The sequence below is a fragment of the Rhinopithecus roxellana genome, chromosome 5 (genome assembly GCF_007565055.1).
Source record: "Rhinopithecus roxellana isolate Shanxi Qingling chromosome 5, ASM756505v1, whole genome shotgun sequence".
Lineage (NCBI taxonomy): Eukaryota > Metazoa > Chordata > Mammalia > Primates > Cercopithecidae > Rhinopithecus > Rhinopithecus roxellana.
The window spans coordinates 154,843,168-154,863,587 of NC_044553.1; the positions used below are offsets into that span (position 1 = coordinate 154,843,168).

At 37.0% G+C, this 20,420-nt stretch overlaps 1 protein-coding gene and 1 pseudogene across 3 annotated transcripts in view; both read right to left on the bottom strand.

Annotated features, from left to right (window-relative positions):
* ATG2B (autophagy related 2B) overlaps window positions 1–20,420 on the bottom strand; it is an 83,027-nt gene that overhangs the window by 24,921 nt on the left and 37,686 nt on the right. For all 3 annotated transcript variants that reach the window (XM_010353685.2, XM_030930396.1, XM_030930397.1), the window contains 15 exons: window positions 19,806–20,079; window positions 18,077–18,179; window positions 16,709–16,904; window positions 16,267–16,409; window positions 11,794–11,951; window positions 11,244–11,416; window positions 10,326–10,476; window positions 8,871–9,070; window positions 8,327–8,407; window positions 6,513–6,619; window positions 6,254–6,346; window positions 5,290–5,360; window positions 4,759–4,835; window positions 4,345–4,515; window positions 2,393–2,534 (listed from right to left, as the gene is read on the bottom strand). In XM_010353685.2, the coding sequence (XP_010351987.2) occupies window positions 2,393–2,534; window positions 4,345–4,515; window positions 4,759–4,835; window positions 5,290–5,360; window positions 6,254–6,346; window positions 6,513–6,619; window positions 8,327–8,407; window positions 8,871–9,070; window positions 10,326–10,476; window positions 11,244–11,416; window positions 11,794–11,951; window positions 16,267–16,409; window positions 16,709–16,904; window positions 18,077–18,179; window positions 19,806–20,079 (2,140 nt within the window). The remainder of the gene's footprint in view (window positions 1–2,392; window positions 2,535–4,344; window positions 4,516–4,758; window positions 4,836–5,289; window positions 5,361–6,253; window positions 6,347–6,512; window positions 6,620–8,326; window positions 8,408–8,870; window positions 9,071–10,325; window positions 10,477–11,243; window positions 11,417–11,793; window positions 11,952–16,266; window positions 16,410–16,708; window positions 16,905–18,076; window positions 18,180–19,805; window positions 20,080–20,420) is intronic.
* Window positions 17,872–17,968, bottom strand: LOC115898070 (annotated as a pseudogene).

The following is a 20,420-nucleotide window of genomic DNA, read 5'->3' on the forward strand; positions in this document are numbered from 1 at the left end:
CCATGTGTCAGATATATGTTGTGTGCTTTTATCTGCAATATCTCATTTATTTCTTAAAATAAGTCTATGAATCTGAGGCTTAAAGACAGCTTAAGTAACATGAACCAAAACACCTCAGCAAGAGTCAGAAATACATCAAAAACCACTAATAGGTTTTCTAACCTAATAGGTTTTAAAGGCCAGGCATGGGGGCTCACGCCTGTAATCCCAGCACTTTAGGAGGCTGAGGTGGGTGGATCGCCTGAGGTCAGGAGTTAAGAGACCAGCCTAGCCAACATGATGAAACCCCGTTTCTACTAAAAATACAAAATTTAGCTGGGCATGGTGGTGCACACCTGCAGTCCCAGCGACCTGGGAGGCTGAAGTAGCAGAATCGTTTGAACCCGGGAGGCGGAGGTTGCAGTAAGCTGACATCACACCACTGTAGTCCAGCCTGGGTGACAGAGCAAGACCTTGTCACAAAAAAAAAAACCCTAATAAAAAGATTAATGATAAATTTGAAATGGCAATGTCATAAAGACAGTTTCCTCTCAGTTAGTTGGCGTTGGGGAAGCTCAGTACTTCAGCAGTTGCTAGTTAGTGTTGAGTGGAGTTTTGCTTTAGCCAGGATTTCACCTTTGACAATTCTGTCCTATGGGCGGAGCTCTGGAAGAAACTTCTTGGACAATATTACAATGGGAGGGGAAACTGGTTACATTTAGCAGAGCCTTGCTGAGGGGAAAGAAGAGTAGCTGTTGAGCAAGCATTAGGTGGCAGAGGAGACAGCGATTCAAGTAAGAAAAGACGACCACTTCCTGGGGCCTGGGACACCCAAACTGGACACCTAATCTTAGGCAGCTATCGCAAAAGATTACACATGCACCAAAATCTGTATGTCAACATATATTTTAATATGTTTATATTACATATTAAGAGTCACTCATACTCATTCTTTCCCCATTCATTCATTAAAACCAAACACTGTGATGAGGCTGAGAACACTAAGCTGAATCAAGATACATTTTGGCTTCAAGAGATTCACAGATTAGATTTCAAATTCTTCTACAGCAGTACCTCAGAATTACTCATCCTTACAGGTACCCAGGGCCTAGTACAGAATCTTGTATATTGAAGCCACCCAGTAAATAAACACTAAATATTCCTTCCCATGTAATTAAGGTAGCTGCTAATATATCTACATATATATACACACACAAATATATAAATACATATATAAATTTATTTATTTATTTATTTATTTTTGAGACAGAATCTTGCTCTATTACCCGGGCTGGAGTGCAGTGGCACAATCTTGGCTCACTGCAACCTCCGTCTCCTGGGTTCAGGTGATCTTCCCACCCCACTTAAGCCTCCGAAGTATCTGGGCCTACAGGTGCCTGCCAACACACCCCACATCGAGCTATTTTCTTTTTTTAATTGGAGACATGGGTTTCACCATGTTGGCCAGGCTAGTCTCAAACTCCTGAGTTCAAGTGATCCACCTGCCTCAGCCTCCCAAAGTGCTAGGATTACAGGCATGAGCCACTGTGCCCAGCCTAGCTGCTAATATTTATTACAAATATTGTAGTACACAGAACACTAGAAGTCCCAGTTCGCTTCCTTAGTTCTAATTTATCCTAAATTAGCAAGAAAGCAACAGTTAACACTAGACTTTTAAAACACCATGAAATAATTTTTTAACTAAGATTTCCCAAAATATACACATAGCTATGACCATTCAATTAGAAAAAAATACTGTTGAAATAGAGGCTTTAAAATGTTTACCTGCTTCCATTTGGCTTTCAAGGATCTCGAATCACCTGGGTCCCTCTTTGCTTATCCAACTTTATTATCTAATTCTTTTCAGCAAGAAGGGAACTTTTGTTTCAGTAACAGCCCGAATATCATGGCTAAACAACTGAGGCTCATGCATGCCTTTGTCTGTGTTCTGTTGATGTTAGTGACCTTGCCAAGACTTACCTTCTCCTCCCTCTTTACCTACCTAAATCCCATCCACTTATAAAAAGCCAAGCCATCTTACTTTACTAAAGTCTAATAAAATTATCCCAATCCTTTCCGAACAGCAGAGGATATACCACATTTGAAGTGTTTTCTTACATCATTTATCAATCGGTCTAAGTATTGGCACCAGTCTTGTGACCATTTGTTTTACTAGGCTACAAGCTACCAGAAAACATAAGCTCTGTCTTCTACTCCCTCTGTATCCCCGACACCATCCTGGCCAGAGTTACCTACTTATTGGACACTGAGCAGACACAAGCTGAATGATTAACAGATATCTATAAAAACTCATATGCATCTTTAATAAGTGACTTATTAAGTTTATGAGAACACAAATAATGTAAGCCCCAACATTAACATCAGTGCTCCCTGAGAAGAGTCCTGGTCTTACCATTAGCCTGCGGTTTTACTGACAAGGTGGCTTGTTGCATGTCAATCTCCTCCATAGCATCACTCATCAGATCTCTTAACATTTGTTGATCTGCTTCAGGAAGTACTGGACCACGTGAGGATGATCGACCACTGGAATCTACCTACAGACAAAAAACCTAATTAAAAATAACTGAAAATGCTCTTAAGAAGCAAACTACTTACATTTATTTTTATCCCAGAAACACTGTACAAAAACATCAGAAATAGAAACCTACTCACTTTTCTATGCCCAGCAGCAGTTATATTTCAAGTTTTTAGTATTATCACCCTAACAGATACTGGCAAAGAGCAACAAATGTGTCATCACCTCAAAGTGAGCACAGTGAATTGGGATCTTGAAGAGGCAATGCATTTGAAAACAGGGAAGGTGAACAAACTGCAATAAAGCTGGGAAAGGGGATAACTAAATAAGTTTGATCTCCTCAACTCTGATGGTTGCACTGACTTTCATCCCTTTGACATAAAGTCCCTGTAGGTTGAAGCCTCATTTCTTGGAGACCTAACAACAGTAGGGGAAACAAACAGCAGCGGAAAGCTACTAAATGGTGATTCAGAGTTCAGTTCCAACACCCATACCTAACCATTTTGGTTAGTGAACTGTAAATTCATTAAACCCAGATTGTGCTTTTTATATGTGAGTATGACTCTAAAATAGCAAGTTCCAAGCTGAAAGGCATAATTTAAAATAAGAAGAATTTTTTTAAAAGGGAATAAACAGTAGGAGGGGTGCCATAAATCACCTTATCATGAGAATACAGCAGGAACAAGGAGTCACAAACAGAAATGTAACACAAATAAAGTGTAAAATAATCCTGAACAAAAGAAAACAAACACAATGCCAGTCAGGCATTTACTAGAGTACATAACAGAGGCTCTAGAACATAAAGGGACTGAGAATTCTGTTCATAAGAGAGACCACAAAGAATAACACTGAAAAAGAAAAAATGCTAAACAAACTGGACATTCTTCAATTTGGACATAAGAGAAGTTAGAAAGGTGATACTTGGGGCAGAAAAGTGCATTGAACTAGATACCAAAATATCTGGGTTTGCTGCTGTTTCTGCTGTTCATTAGGGCAATCATCTAAATTCTCTGGGTCTTATTAATCATTAACCTCTCTATCTCACCAGGTCATCATGAAAGGAAAAGGGAGTCATATATGAGAAAGTACAGGCCGGGCGCGGTGGCTCAAGCCTGTAATCCCAGCACTTTGGGAGGCCGAGACGGGCGGATCACGAGGTCAGGAGATCGAGACCATCCTGGCTAACACGGTGAAACCCCGTCTCTACTAAAAATACAAAAACTAGCCGGGAGAGGTGGCGGGCGCCTGTAGTCCCAGCTACTCGGGAGGCTGAGGCAGGAGAATGGCGTAAACCCGGGAGGCGGAGCTTGCAGTGAGCTGAGATCTGGCCACTGCACTCCAGTCCGGGCGACAGAGCGAGACTCCACCTCAAAAAAAAAAAAAAAAAAAAAAAAAAGAGAAAGTACATTGAAAACTGGATTGTCTTAGAGATAAGAAAAATGAAAATATGATGATATAAATTAAGTCCTCTGGTAACAATACTAACACCTGTCATCTACCTTTTCAGAGCATTTTTACATATAACTTGCATAGAACAAGCTTTTACATGATAAATGCTTTCTTTCTTCCCTTAGGACAGATGAAAATAACTTAAGTCTAGAAAAAGGAAAAGTATGATGTTTGTTAAGATTAATGGAAACAAAGAATATCAAATGGTTTTCCAAAAAGGCCCATGAAATCACCCTTCCAGACCCCATTATTCTGAAGGTAAAGAACAGATGAATGACTTTCAAAGTTTCTTTTCTACCTTATGACTGTCGTGAAGACCTCAATAATGTAAACATGTCACGACATGGCAGGGACTGGAGGAATAACATTGCTGACTGTACCTTAGACCTTCTTTGAAAGGCTCCAGGCTTCATGTCTGCCTTGTTAGGTGTCTGCAAGTCACCATAGCTTGCAATGTACTGAATGAGATTCATTAGCGCAGCACAAGAGTCTGAGCACGTTCTGACATGGATGACATCGCTGGAACAGTGTAACTCAAAGCGGGGCTCAGTCTGGACGAGACACAGAAAAAGGGGTGAAAATGTTTTCCAAATGAGACAGAAATTTCTTTTTTTGCACAGATTTACATAAGATATATGATAATCTGTCTCGCTACGTTAAAAAAGTATTTAAATAAACCCATTTTTAATATATTTATTTCTGACCAAAATTAGGTACACAGAAAAATGTTAAACTCAATTTTTTAATCTCTTAAAAAATAGAACTTAAAATTTTCGTTTATTTTAATAACTTACTTGCTCTCCATCAGAATCAGACTTCACTGCAGTAATGGTTAACTCCAAAAGCCCCACATCCATCACACGAACATAATCTAAAATTTTTTAAATTAAGAAAATCTCTGAGTACAGCTTTCAAAAATGTGTGTCCAACCAACACCCAATACAACTAGCACTCCTTTAAAATTCATTGTAGAGTACTACAAATAATTATAATGCGATGAAAATACAGTTTCATCCCATAAAAGTCCTAAAATTCACTTCATTTTTTGTTAGAAACAAAAATTATCTTAAACAAAAATTTGTAGCATATACAGTAATTTGATGTACTTAACTAGCATTATAAGAACATTACAATTTCAAACTGAAAAACCAACATCTGAAAAACTAAGCTGTGAATATATACCACACAATCACTATATACTTAAAGACCCTTTAATCTCTAAGGATCTTTAATAAGATTCTTAGTTCACTAGCATTATCCCAGAGTTAAAATGCTTTAAAATTATTCACACTTCATCTACTCCATTTGTTTTTTTTAACTCTTACCTCTATTCAGATTTATAGTGACAGTATTGCATTTGTCAGATAGATGTAATGCAGCTTCATCCAAGATTATTCTGAGGCAAGAAAGATAAAACCAACATCTGAAAAACTAAGTTTGAGTATCATACCCCATAATCACTATATGCTTAATTGCATCATTCTTTCTGGTATGAACACTGTTGAAATTATAGGCAGTTTCTAGCTTAGTAACTGTCATCTAACATTTTTTAAAAACTGTTTATGAACGCTAGGAATATTTAAATTGTGTGAAGAATTAGATTAAATCATCTACTCGAATTAATTCTAAATTTTTGGCAGTTTTTAAAGAGATGCCCAAATTCACAAGGTTTAAACTATAGTATAAAGATAGAGTGGGCCAGATGTAGTAGCTCACACCTGTAATCCCAGCCATTTGGGAAGACAAAGCAGGAGGACCAGGAGTTCTCAACTAGCCTGGGCAACATAGCAAGACCCCGTCTCTACAAAAATAAAAATTTTTTTTTCAATCAGCCAGGGATAGTGGCACACGTCTCTAGTCCTAGCTACTCAGTAGGGTGAGGGCAGAAGATTGCTTGAGCTCAGGAGTTGAAAGTTGTAATAAGCTGTGATCATGCCACTGCATTCCAGCCTGGGCCACACAGAGCAAGACCCTGTCTCTAAAATATAAAAAAATTAAATAAAAATTATAAAGTGTAACAGGTACTATGGGAAGTTTACCATATGTTTTAAAATGCAAACTTTTTAAAGAATCTCCAGAATTAATTTCTTCCCTAAAAATGAAATGCAATAATAAATGGGTAGATGAAACATGTCACCTGAGAAAAATTGGGTAACTTGGGTAACAGGTTATCACTATTAGTAAGAGAACGTTTATTTTAACAAAAAATTGAAACTTTAATAAAATGGTTTAGGTAAATATCAATTGGTATGTTTTGAGCAGCCATGTTTAGTATACAGTGAAGTTTACCTGAGAGTAGAGGAAGATTTATCCAATGCAACGCTACTGGAAACACTGAATGTTTCTACAGTAAGAAGAGATCGGATTGGCAAATAAAGGGGCCTAATGCCAAAGAGAAACAAAAGAACGTCAATTTGATGCGGCTCCAGAAACTCTTTTAAAAACAACAACAATTTGCACCTTAACTCTACTGAATTATGTATTTTTTTCAAAATTTAGTATGTATTTTAAATAATAAAACTTTATTTTGTTCCATTTGTGAACTTACCTATAATCAAGTGCACAGCTCCAAAGATGAACATGAAAAGTTGTAAAGGAAGTTGGGGGATTATATCCCAAAACAGGTTCATCAGCAATATTCAAGAAGTATAAAATCTATAATCACAAAAAATTAAAATGCCCTGCTTTAGAAGAAAAAAAACCGTTTCATATAATATCCTTAATACCAATGTAAACCAGAATATCTCATAGAAAAAAATCATTTAATTGGAAAATCATAACGGTAAAAGGAAGAAAAATCATCATTTTGAAGGAATGAGTTTCAAAAAGTACGTGCATCAGAAAAGAAGGTAATGGATACTGACGGATGTGTTCATTTGTTTGACTATAATAATCATTTTACAATGTATATCAAAACATGTTATTCACTTTATATATAATAAATTTTTTAAAGTATTTGCAAAATTAGAATTTGAAATGAAGAAGCCTATCCGACAACTCCAATGCATAGAAATCTTAGAAAAATCATACCTTATGAAATTAATAACAATATATGCATAATTTCATGTTTTTTGGCTTGGAACAATTCTTAGAGAAAATAAATTTTGCTGAAGACTGCTTAAAACTATTAATCTGGCTTCCTATATAACTCATTGTGTGTGGGGGTATTGGTTTTCCATATAAGTCATTGTTGAAGGAAGCTCTTTTTCCTTAATTTATACCTAGCTCAGTCTAAAAACCAGTCCCTCTCACCAATATCTATTCTCTCATATTGCTAATCCAAACAAATAAGGAGGTTCAGATAAATGTCTCCCTTCCAGCTGATTATTCACACTAACCACTTCTCTACTCCTACAAGACAGACAGAAAGTCAGACAGATATCCTCATGTTTCCCAAATGCTTTCATGAGAAAAGCATTTTGAAAACATTCAAGTTTTTAAATAATGTATTATTTTCCCAGCACAATTAAGAAGTTCTCCTTTACAAGAAACATGAGAAGCAATCATAATGCACTAGTTTTCATTCTCACATAAGGAAAAGCTAACTTCTTCCTCAAAGTCTCCTCTGAAAAATAACCAATTGTATTTTATTACCATAAAATGTTGTTCAACTGGAAATTAATGAGAGAAGTAATGGTAAAATACTTTAAAGCAAAATCATATTATTGGCCTAGGGAATTATATGGAAATACTGCACTTAAAGAACCTCTGATTATAAAAGCAATTCAATACACCATTCACTGCTCCTCTATGCCAGGTGTTCTACAAGTCCTGGGATACAGAGTCCTTTTCCTTCCTTTAATGACATAAAAGATAACTCTGTCATTGAGAGGTTTTGAGGACCACACTTTAAGGTAAAAAACCAATTACATTCTGAGGTGATAATACTATTTTGTTTTGTTTTGCTTTTTTTTTTTTTTTTTTTTTGAGACAGAGTTTCACTCTTTCACCCAGACTGGAGTGCAGTGGCGCGATCTCAGCTCACTGTACCCTCCGCCTCCTGGGTTCAAGCAATTCTCCTGCCTCAGCCTCCCCAGTAGCTGGCATTACAGGTATGTGCCACCATGCCCAGCCAATTTTTATATTTTTAGTAGAGACAGGGTTGACCAAGCTGGTCTCGAACTACTGACCTCAGGTGATCCGCCTGCCTCAGCCTCCCAAAGTGCTGGGATTACAGGCATGAGTCACAGTGCCCAGCCAATACTGTTCTATTTCTTAACCTAAAAGGTGGTGACACAGTAGTATTCACTTCATGATAATTCACTGAGCTGAACATATATGACTTACAAACTTTTCAGTATGTGTATTAGATGTCAATACAAATTTTTAAATAAATTGATACATACATAATAGCTCTCTTACCTGCTCATGCCAGCTAAGCCCAGAAGGAAGCATTCTATGCTGGAGTGTGGCTCCTTTCAGTCCTATGGCAATGAGAAATTCCTATACAGAACAATACAAAGAATGACATTTACCACCATGTAATCCTGTAACTCAGAAGTTTTTCCAAGAAAATAAATATGTTGTCTTTTATGCAATTTTTTTTTTTTTTGAGACGGAGTCTCGCTCTGTAGCCCGGGCTGGAGTGCAGTGGCCGGATCTCAGCTCACTGCAAGCTCTGCCTCCCGGGTTTACGCCATTCTCCTGCCTCAGCCTCCCGAGTAACTGGGACTACAGGCGCCCGCCACATCGCCCGGCTAGTTTTTTTGTATTTTTTTAGTAGAGACGGGGTTTCACCTTGTTAGCCAGGATGGTCGCGATCTCCTGACCTCGTGATCCACCCATCTCGGCCTCCCAAAGTGCTGGGATTACAGGTTTGAGCCACCGTGCCGGCCGATGCAATTCTTTTTAACTAGAATCAAATCAACAGCAAGTACTTAACGGCATAAAAGTACAAAACACAAACCTTTGTATTGGACTCTGATTTATCAGACAGTATTTTAACGGCAACAGACAGCATATTCAAACTGTCTCCTCCAACTCCATCTGAAGAAGTTCTACTGAGGCCATCTTCTTCAGAGGAATAAATAGTAGGTTCCAACCAGTGTGGGCGGGTTGAGCTGGGCAGTCGTGTTTCTGTCGGGAGTATCACTCCATCCACTATGCCTAGAGATCCACATTGAGGTAAAAACAGTAACAAAATGATTACTTGAAATTAGCTAATCAACTTACATGACTCAAAACAAAACTCCACATACTTCCACTGAATATAACTTAAGGAGGCATGATGACAAAAACCAGCATGGCATTAATAATCTACTACTCTTTGCTAATGTTAGTATGACTGACAGTGCACAGTTTAAAGAAACAAAAAATTCTGAAATGCTAGGAAAATTAAATAGAAAACTATCACAAATATTTCATGTCTATGAAACAAGGTAAACTCAGGTAACTGCTCAAAAAATGGTAAGTTCTATATCTGGAACCAAAAGGAAATATTCCTTAAGGGAGAATAAAGAACATAAAATCTCATCGATTGATGAACGGATACATAAGATCTGATCTATCTTTACAGTGGAATATTATTTGGCAATAAAAAGGAATGAAGTACGGATACAACTTGGATGAACCTTGAAAGCGTGTCAAATGGAAGAAGCCAGTCAAAAAGGCCAAATATTGTATAATTCCATTTATAAGAAACTTCTGAATATGCAAATCCATAGAAATAGAGTGTAGATTAGTGTGTTTATGGGAAGGAGAGAGTGGAAGGGGTGAAAGGTTATCACTAAAGTGTATGAAATTTCTTCATGGGGTAATAAACATTTTTTTTTTTTTTTTTTTGAGACAGAGTCTCGCTCTGCCGCCCAGGCTGGAGTGCAGTGGCCGGATCTCAGCTCACTGCAAGCTCCGCCTCCCGGGTTCCCGCCATTCTCCTGCCTCAGCCTCCCGAGTAGCTGGGACTACAGGCGCCTGCCACCGCGCCCGGCTAGTTTTTTGTATTTTTAGTAGAGACGGGGTTTCACCGTGTTAGCCAGGATGGTCTCGATCTCCTGACCTCGTGATCCGCCCGTCTCAGCCTCCCAAAGTGCTGGGATTACAGGCTTGAGCCACCATGCCCGGCATAAACATGTTTTAAAATTGACTCTGGTGATGGCTGCACAACTCTTGTGAAATACTAAAAACCACTGAAAGGTATATTTTAAAAGAGTATGGTGTGTGAATTATATTTCAACAAAGCTATTGCAAAAAAAGAACCTGAAGTTGACTTCTAATTTGTAAATATTACTTTGACAGCAGAATCAGAACCCTCCAGAGAAAACAATTTCTAATACCAAAGTTCTGTTCTCAATAGATTTTCTTTGTTAAACAAGAAATTTAAACATGTCAAAAGAGAAGAAACCAAGGCACATGTTTGTCCTACCTTTGTGGTATAGACTGAAACTGCTAGAATGAAGGCAAATGTAGTGCTTGTCATCAAAACCTTCATATTTTGTCACGCAAAATAATGAACCACTATTGAACTCTAACCAGAATTCACCATGCTTGTTTTCCAACAGATCTCCATTATCTTGCTAGTAAAAACATCAGAAAAACACATAAGTTATTATTTAAATGCAGAAAAGTAAGCATGTTCCTTGAGATGCTCTTTGTTGGTTCAGCTTAGGAAAATCTCCCATATTGCAGCAAAGCAGTCTAATCCTTGAACCATTCAATATCATGGTAAAAAATAAAACTGGATAACTTAAATGCTATGTGGAACCTCTTCTATCAGATGAATCTCTGTACTTTGTTGTCACCCCAGAAGCAGAATCAGCACCTGTTTTCCAAAGGGAGAGCCACACAAAGTTTGATCTGCAACGAAAGCTAAATCCCCAAAGTTGCTGTCATCATGGTTTGCCCCAGAACACTGGTCTTCATCAGTCCCTGAAACAACCTCAAAATATCAAATACTGGCCAGGCACAGTGGCTCACGCCTGTAATCCCAGCACTTCGGGAGGCCGAGACGGGCGGATCACGAGGTCAGGAGATCAAGACCATCCTGGCTAACACTGGTGAAACCCGTCTCTACTAAAAATACAAAAATTAGCTGGGTGTGGTGGCAGGCGCCTATAGTCCCAGCTACACAGTAGGCTGAGGCAGGAGAATGGCGTGAACCCGGGAGGCGGAGCTTGCAGTGAGTGGAGATCACGCCACTGCGCTCCAGCCTGGGCAACAGAGCAAGACTCCATCTCAAAAAAAAAAAAAAAAATCAAATACTTCAATCACTGGATATATATCCTAGTAGATTTATTTAAAATAAGATACATTTGAAAAAATACTTTGGATTTGTAAACCTCACCTTCACATCTGTGAACACTGCCATTAATCCATGATTAATATTCAGAAGAACTGAGAGAAAACTCTGAGAGTTCTTGTTCTGAGAGTCTAATTTTTTTTTCCTGCGAGAACGATAGTTGGGATCAACAGTGGAAAAATACTGCAAAGTCTCCTCCTCAGATCCACTTTCCTCATCTATGAGAAATAAACATACAATTACACAGTTCTGATAGCTTATTAAAACAATAACTTAAAAATGATCATGAAAATATTTTATATTTATAATCTGCTTAGTTTTACAAAGAATATGGTGTGAACATAGAAATATATTTTTTTTCTCTTTAGTGTTGAACTTCAATGTACACACTATCATTCTAAAGATAACATATTTAAGTGATAATGATACGCTCAATATACAGATAGAAATGAGGAAACATTCTTATACATTACTAAAAGAAATTACAAAATACAGTTACAATGAAAAAGATTTTTAAATCCACAATTGAAAGGTTAGTACTTTGTTAATTGATAAACTAGGCATTTTAAATCAAAACAAATTAAAAATATATTACCATAGTGAACTGCAGATTTAAATGGACTAAAACTATCTTTGTTGAAAGTATTAATGAGCTGACTGGCTACTGAAAGCCCAATGCCATAGGAAATATTCTCGAATGTCTCCACTGGTGAAGGAGCTGTTGGTTCCCATAGCAACAAGTCATTAAAGATCCTATAAAGACAAAAGTTGAAAAATACATAACTCCTAGTTCAACAGAAGGCAAACTAAAAAAAAAAAAAAATCCTTTTAAAAGATCACATGAACAATAACTTTTTAAATGGCAAAATGGAAATTAGATCCTACAAGAATTTGGAAAAACAACAAAAATAACAACTGCATTATTTCAATGAAAAAATAACCTATATGGCTATAATGCAGGGCAGTGACAAAAGAATCTGCACAATTAGATACCTAACTAGATATTTGCCTAATTTTACCTGTGTTATATACATCAAATTACAAATTCATATTGTACTTCAAAATATACCTTAGAGACAGAAGCTCATGAAAAATAAAAACCTACAAAGAACAAAAAAGGAAGACAGCTCACCTATATGAGAGTGCTTTGTAAACTGGAACTGATCCCGCATCATCTCATTGACCCTCCCCTCAGTCCTGTGGGGCGTCCAGGGCAGAATCATTATTCTCACTTTACACTTGAAGAAACTGTCTCATAAAGGTTATATGACCTTCCCAAGGTTACATAGCTAATTAGTGGAAAAATGGGGATGAGAGTCCAGATTATGTAGATTACATCCAGCTCCCAATTCAGTTATTTTTTTAAGGCAAGTATTTAACTGTGGGATCAATTCAGTTCTTTCCCTAGAGATACCTGCTTTTTCTCTCATCAACAACAGAAAGCACAGCTTCACTGGGAAGACTTCATGAGATGAAGAATGCATATGGAGCACAAAATAAGGAGAGAAAAACCCTTACGACTAGCGAGACTAGCCCTATCAACACTGGCAACCAACGGGAAGGCATAAATCATACCTAGGCTGTCACCACATCCTACTTTTACAAAGAACTACCTGTCACTGCTCAGATGCCCCTCTGTCCCAGCCTCCTTCCCTCATCCTTCCCTGTCCTAGCCTCCTTCCCTCATCCATCCTCAAAGCTTTCAAGAAAACTCAAACTTCACCGTGTCTTCTAGGAAGCCCATTGTAAGATCTGGACCCACAGCACATCCTTCACACAGACCCACTTAAATCACAGCACCTACAGCACCCTGCTGAATTTCCTCATTTCCCCTTTCCAGACTGCAAGCCACCCAAGAGAGGGACTTGTGTCGATCATCTCTACATGCGCCTAGCACAGTGGCTGTCACATAACAGGCACAGACAGTTGGTGAGGACAGTGCATGACTCACATGGAAGTGCTGCCAAAACCCAGACTCATCGTAAAGCCTGGTGTGAATACCAGTCAAGGCGCCACATGGTGAGGTAGCCCTGCCCCCTTCTGTGAGAAGCCACTGCCAGGCCAATTCCTGAGCTTCTGAAGTCCTACTAGAAGGTGTACACCAGGACTGAGGATTGCAACTCTTAGGAGATTATAATCCACCCACATATTATTTTTTCCTTATTTATATTTTTGTCTAAACACAGTCCTGATACCATTAGTACTATCAAATATTGGATGGTGCTTGTAATATCAAGAAATATCAAGAAACAAAACAATGCTTAAGATACGTAAGGATATATCACCATGACTCTGTGTCTATGAGGCTGAAACAAAATAGATGCTCAATACATATTTAATGAAAGCAATGAGAATTCTTTTTTACATTCTATTTTAAACAATTTTTGACACAGAAAAAATTCTCCTGTACCTAAAACCATATTGCTAAAAAGAGCCTGTTGACCAAGGCACTAAAGGAGTAAACCAACATTTTAAATATATAAAGGCAAAGTTGGTTATAACTCCTGCTCAGAAAAAATAAATAAATAAAAGGACAGTGTTGACATATTTAGTAAAACTTGAACGGGGTATGAAGATCATATGGCAGTATGTATCCAGTTTAGCTTCCTGCTTCTGAGAGCTGAATTGCCAGTTAACGTAGAATGTCCCTGTATGTGGGAAATACGCCTTCAAGTACTAAACATTGAAGGGACTCAGGTCAGCCACTTACTCTTAAATGGTTGGGGCACAGGGAGTTCTTTGAACTGTACTGCAAATCTTCTCTGAGAATGTTTGAAAATTGTTTAAATGTATTAATTTGAAAATACAAAGCCAAATAACGGGCAAAGGATGCAAACCCTGAGGAAGTTAGATACAAGATTTATACGATCCCAGAGAGTGAGGGAGTGCTTCAGTATTTATGCAATTCCAGGGGCCTGAGAGACCAAAAAGTGGTTAGTGGAAGGTATTTAATAGAATAGAAACTCTCTTAAGCAATCCATTAAACCAGCTACCCAGATTAACAGATACATACTCTAATACACGCTCTAATACATACTCCCTGACTTAAGCAGTCACCTACCCAATTACTCCAAAGTGCCACAACAATGGAAGCCTTCAGTATGCTAACTGCCTGCTGCTGCTGGACGTCTCTCTAGCAGAGCTGAGAACCTTCCCATCAGTGGAGTTATATATTTTATATACTTGCCAAAGACTAACTGTGTCTGGCTTCAAATCTGCTTGTATTTGTTAATATAAGAAGAGCTTAAATAAAAACTGTGCTGTTTTAGTTAATGCAGACAGGGAAAAGAAAAAAAAAAGTCCTAAAAACCTATAAAGATTCTCCTCTCACATATCTCCGAAAAAATTTTTTTCACTCCACTTTAAAGAAACTGGAACTAAAAACAGTACACAATGCCTTCTGGCTACACTTTATGCAAAAAAAAAAAAAAAAAAAAAAAAAAGACAAAGTAGTCAGATGCCACATGCAGGATTTAAAAAAGGGGAAAAAAAAAAAAGACAACATAGATTTCCAATCAGTGGCTCATACTCAAAGAAAAGGCCTTGTCCTGTATTTAGAAATGAAGTGGTAAATAAATATATATTTATAAAGTGAATGTTTAAGGTATGTATTACTACTGTTCTTGATACCCTGATTTAATCGAAACCAATCTGCTCAGTCAGTGCAGAACGAGAAAAAAAAAATGGGTCAAGTCTTTTTGATCTCTGGGCTAGGCCCTGAAAGAGTCATTTCATTTCCCTCAATCTCAGCATTGCACATATATCAGCTCTTTGCAGACGGCCCTGAACTATGAAATAAAAGGAGGAGCCTAGAGATCAGTCATTTCCAAACTGCAGATCATATATAAACAAACCCCAACATTTAAAAACAATTTGAAATCTCTCTAATGTGAATTTAATATAAATTAGGTGCTATTTATAATGTATACTATAAAACAAATATAAAAATATAAATTTTAAAAGATTATTTTTTAAGTTAAACATAAGTGCAAACATTTTCTTCCTATACCCGAGTGGACTGTTCTCTGAATCTCATTTTCAAGACCACTGAAGTAATGTGAACCCTAGAAGAATCCTAGAACTTAATTTTCTGATTCTAAGAGCAAAAGTCATTGACACCCAGTGAGAAAACCCAGGGTTTATTACTAACATTTAAGGAATAAATACCGAGTGATATCTGATACCAAGTAATCCTATAGCAGAAACAACAGTCTGAAGTTTCTGAAGATTAATGGAAACTAGAATAACTTGTCTACATGTAGGAAGCTAGTGATGACAAACACTAAAGACTTCTTTTTCTAGAAACCCACATGACAATCTTTCAGGTATGCTACAGAGAAATCCCTTCAGTGGGTAGAAATTATAATAGACAACTACTAAGTGCTTATGATATGCCATACACTGTTCTCAGAACTTTCCAAGTGTTGTATCATTTAATCCTCCAAACAACCCTTATAGGTGGAAGCCAGGATCATCTCCATTTTACGGATGAGAATGCTGAGTCTTATGGAGGCTAGGTAAACTGCGCAAGGCCTTCTGAGTCTATGACCTAGAATTCCATTTATATCAAAATATCTGCCTGGCATAAATATTGAGGGGTATCTAAATATAACAAATTTAAATTTTGTAAATGTTCATAGAATTTTGAATTCCAACAAGATATCTTTTTGACTGTTCAGGAAAAGATGCTTCTTGTACAATGACTGGGGTTCTGATTCTACTCCAGCATTGGCTAGCTGTATTAGTATCTCCTAACTCTTCATGTCACCGCACGTGAAGAAAAAAAATCGTATTGGATCGGTAACCTGCAGTAAGCTGACAGAGGGCAATCAGCCAACCTCAGGGCTGAGGAAATAAATATCTCACACACCCGGCACCACGCTAGTTAGGAAACTCTGCTATGACAATAGAACATCATAACAGCAATAGTCACCACCAACACCACACAAAGTACACAGAGAGATGGCAAATAATATTCAGGCAAGGAAAGGAAAGGGGGAAGAGGAAAATCAGGGAGGCAATTAGAAAGTCTGATTCCCAAGATTCAACTAAATGGGTATAAACTCACCTATTATAAAGCTTCTCATAAAAGCTCTTATTAGGCAGTGTTACATAAATATTTGGTAACGTAAGTTCCAGCACATAGTGAGAATTGCTGATTGCTTTATCCTGAAATTCTGTCATTTCTACAGGGTCTCCTGGCATCACCATCTAAAACATAATAGTTTAGTGCAAAAAAAAGCATCAAATAACCACTTTATGTTTAAAATAGTAGTAGCATCTTCTTAGGCTATCCATAGGACTTGGTATGTGAGAAATAAATAATCATGAAACATTTAACTAGAGAAAATATACACCAAGAAAAAACAGATATTATTTAATTTTGAAGTTTAAGACCTAGCAAAAACAGTACAAAGAGCATTTTTTTAAAATAAAAAACTAAAAGCATTGCTCTATGACAGAGAATAATAATATTATTCCTTTGTAGCTTGCTCACACTTTTATCTTACCTGTTCATTTTCAAACATTACTCTACGAGAAGAAAAAGGAGATGGGGCTGGTCTTCTTAGATCACAAACATCTTTCAAGGAATGAGCAGCTCCTTCCTCTTCCTCCTGGTAGTGACCATCATTCTCCTCTTCTTCTTCAGCTGCAATTCTCTCCAAAATGGAATGCATGGCTAGTGGATTTATTTTCAGTACAATTCTGTTATCAAAGACAATTTTAAAAAGACCAAGATCTCAGTGTAAACAGCAAAACTTTAACTTTTGTGCAAATTAATACAAACACCACTGGTTAAATCTTAATGATAGAATTAAACTTCTCTACAAAGTCTAATTATGTCTAAGGTAACCCACTTACGAACATGTTGTAAACTTGAAAGTGTGGAACTGAAACAAGTAAGTAACAGAAAGACATCAACATTTTATACTTGGCTAACTGAAGGTCTGACCTTTTGGGGGCAAAAAGGTTATTTTTAAATTTCATTAAAAGTCAGCAAATTTTACCTAAGGATTCTAGTTATCATTAACCCAAATCCTCTCACATATAGTTTGTTCCGCTATAATAAAATACTTGTCTACCTTAGAAACCTCATGTTATATCAACCTCATATTATATCAGTTGTTCAAAGGGAAAAGGGAGAAACTGATTAGGAAACAGTTTCAAAACTCTAACAAAGAAGTTATCTTTTCCTCTAGGAATTTCAATAATAAAGGGCTGGTGCTGTTTTGTAGCCACAAAATCTAAAGACGACTGAGTTAATGCAGCCTATGACTACAAAAACTAATGAGCTTTTTACTCCAGAGTAATCCCTTTCCTTTCCTAAGCTTCTACAGAACATCTCTAGCACAGACTTTTCATTCTCCTTTGATGACCATATCCACCCATGGTTATAAGGAGGTATGGAACCCTCAAAGAGAATAGCTGTGCTGCAACTATAACTCTTATTTCCTAGGTAGTGGTGCTATTTGGTTCGTAAATGATCACAGGCTTTTGTCCAAATTGATACATATCCCAATGTAAATTGTGCTTCTGAATTACTTAACAGAAGTAGATCCAATTCTTACGAAACTCGTGCTCTAAACTCATGCTAATTACCAGGTGTATATGAGCAACACCTGTCCTAAGAATCGAATCAGCCTAACAGACAGTGGAGAGGAGGAGTAAAGCAAGGCAGGCAGAAAAATGGCACAACAAGGTTTGAAGGTGACACATCCCACACATTCATGTGAACACCCAATCATCACACTTATGAACCACAAAAGAATCAAGGATGGACATGTTTAGCTTATATTTAATAGCCAAAATGTTGATTTAAAATAATATTTTATTGTTAAAAGGAAAATCCTATTAAACCTATGTGCTTGCTTACTCACCGTGGCCAGTCAAAGTCATCTGATGATGTTGTATCTCCATCTACTCCACTAGACACATGGAAAAACTTAATAGATGGATCTCCTTTCTCTTCCTGGAATGATCCTAAGAAAACAAGACTGATTTACTGAAATGCGCTTCTTTTCAAGTACTAAAAGAAGAGATGGAGGAGCAAAGATCCTCTCAATCAGGAACATAATGTTACCTTAAGTTCTACAGCATTTTGCAATCATTCTGGTTTCATGTGCACATGTAGTAGACAAAATGAGCCAATAAATTAAAGATTCTGTGTTCAAACTCAAATTCTTAAGTACCAATGTATACTGCATAAAGTGCATAATGACACAGTAAATACAGCAAGCACTTATCACTTACTAAGTGCTATTAGTGATTATTTCTTCATCAAGTCTATATAATCTACCACTAGAAAAATAACTACATTTCTTAAATACGTATTTTGTATGAAACACTGTTAGAAATACCTCTGTTCAAAATAATTCTATATGGGCTGGGCGTGGTGGCTCACACCTGTAATCCCAGTATTTGGGAGGCTGAGGTGGGCAGATCACCCGAGGTCAGGAGTTAAGGGACCAGCCTGGCTAACATGGCAAAACCCTTTCTCTACTAAAATTACAAAAATTAGCTGGGTGTGGTGGCGTCCAACTGAGGCACGAGAATTGCTTGAACCCAGGAGATGGAGACTGCAGTGAGTCAAGATCACGCCACTGCACTCCAGCCTGGGTAACAAAGCAAGACTCTGAAAAACAAAAACAACAACAACAAAAAATTGTATATGTGTTTTTTCAATCCATTTTACAAATGAAAAATGGCTTTCCTCCAGAATAATGAGTTTCTCACCACTGGAAATAAGGGATGATCCCACAACACCTGAAGGCCCTTTCATGAAGTCATGATTGACAAACGTCCATTTTATCTCTTAAGATCTGTAAAACTGAGAGAGAAGGGGAACTTTTGCAAACTATTCTCATGGTGGGGTGGGAGTATGGCTGCAGAGAGAGGGTGTCATGGCAGAGGTAGGTGGTCTAGGAACCACAGGATAAAAGGTCTTCCAGGTCTTCATAGACTTGGTTCACTTTAAAGTTTTTATAAATTCCCTTCATTAACTGACAAAAACAAAGTAATACAGAAAAAATCAAAACGAGTTTTACAAATAAAAGTCACTAGCAATTAGTATAATGGTTGAAAGCTCAAGCTCAAGCACTGTCAGACTTGGGTTCAAATCTTGATTCTGCCATTGACTACAAAATGATCTTGGTAGATACTTCCTTCTAAGTCCACAGATTGTCTCATCTATTAAATTATAAAAATAATTGGAAAAATAAACATATGGTGATTATGATGACTAAAAAAAAACAAGGCAATGTGTATCAAGTGCTTAGCATAATATCTAACATACAGTGATACTCAACAAGTTCTGTTATCAGTCCTACAATAAATAAATGAGAAGTGATAATAAAAATGTAGGTTAAAGTACTATATTCTCCTGCAGTAAACAGGAATTTTAAATGAATCATCATCCTTAGTTTTTAAAAAATTACCTATATCATGTATTTGTATACAATACTAGAAAGACATTGTTGCTCTTGATTTTTTTTACATAATGTGCTTTAATTTTACTATATTTTGGGGCTGTCAGATACTTTTGTGATGTAAGTTTCAGTAGCAGTTTGTTATCTAGTATGGTACTTTTACAGACACATTCAATCTTACCAATTAGTTCTCTAAAGGTAAGTTCCAATTTAATTTGTTCCGGAGTTGATCCTCCTATAAATTCAGTCTTAAATTCTAGATCTGTGAAGGCTAAATAAAGGATCTCCTTCTGAAGTGACTTCTTAAACCATGGTCCCCTTTCTTGATCGGATCGAAGATCAGGTATTGGGAAGCGAACAGAAAGGTTTAATGCTGGTGTGGCAACTTGCACTGATATTCGACAATTTGCAGGACTATGTGAATCATCTAGAAACACTTCAGTGAAAGCCTTGTGCTAAAACACAAAACATCAAAAATACGCCAAAATATTAAATTAACTACATGAACATAAATGACACAGTATTCAACATTACAATATATATCATCACTATCTCCCCATTTGGTATAATGCATTAAAAGTCAATTCAAATTAACCACTACCATATTAATTTAGTATAAAAAAATTTATAATGCAACAACTATTGGCAAAAGTGAAAACTACTGGCAAAAGTTAAACTCTGAAATAAAAAATCAAATTAAAAACTGAGCCAAAGTGAAGACAAAGGCACTATAGATTAATATTTATCTTACTATAAATTTATAAAGAATACTGTGTAAATTAGCCTACCAACAAAT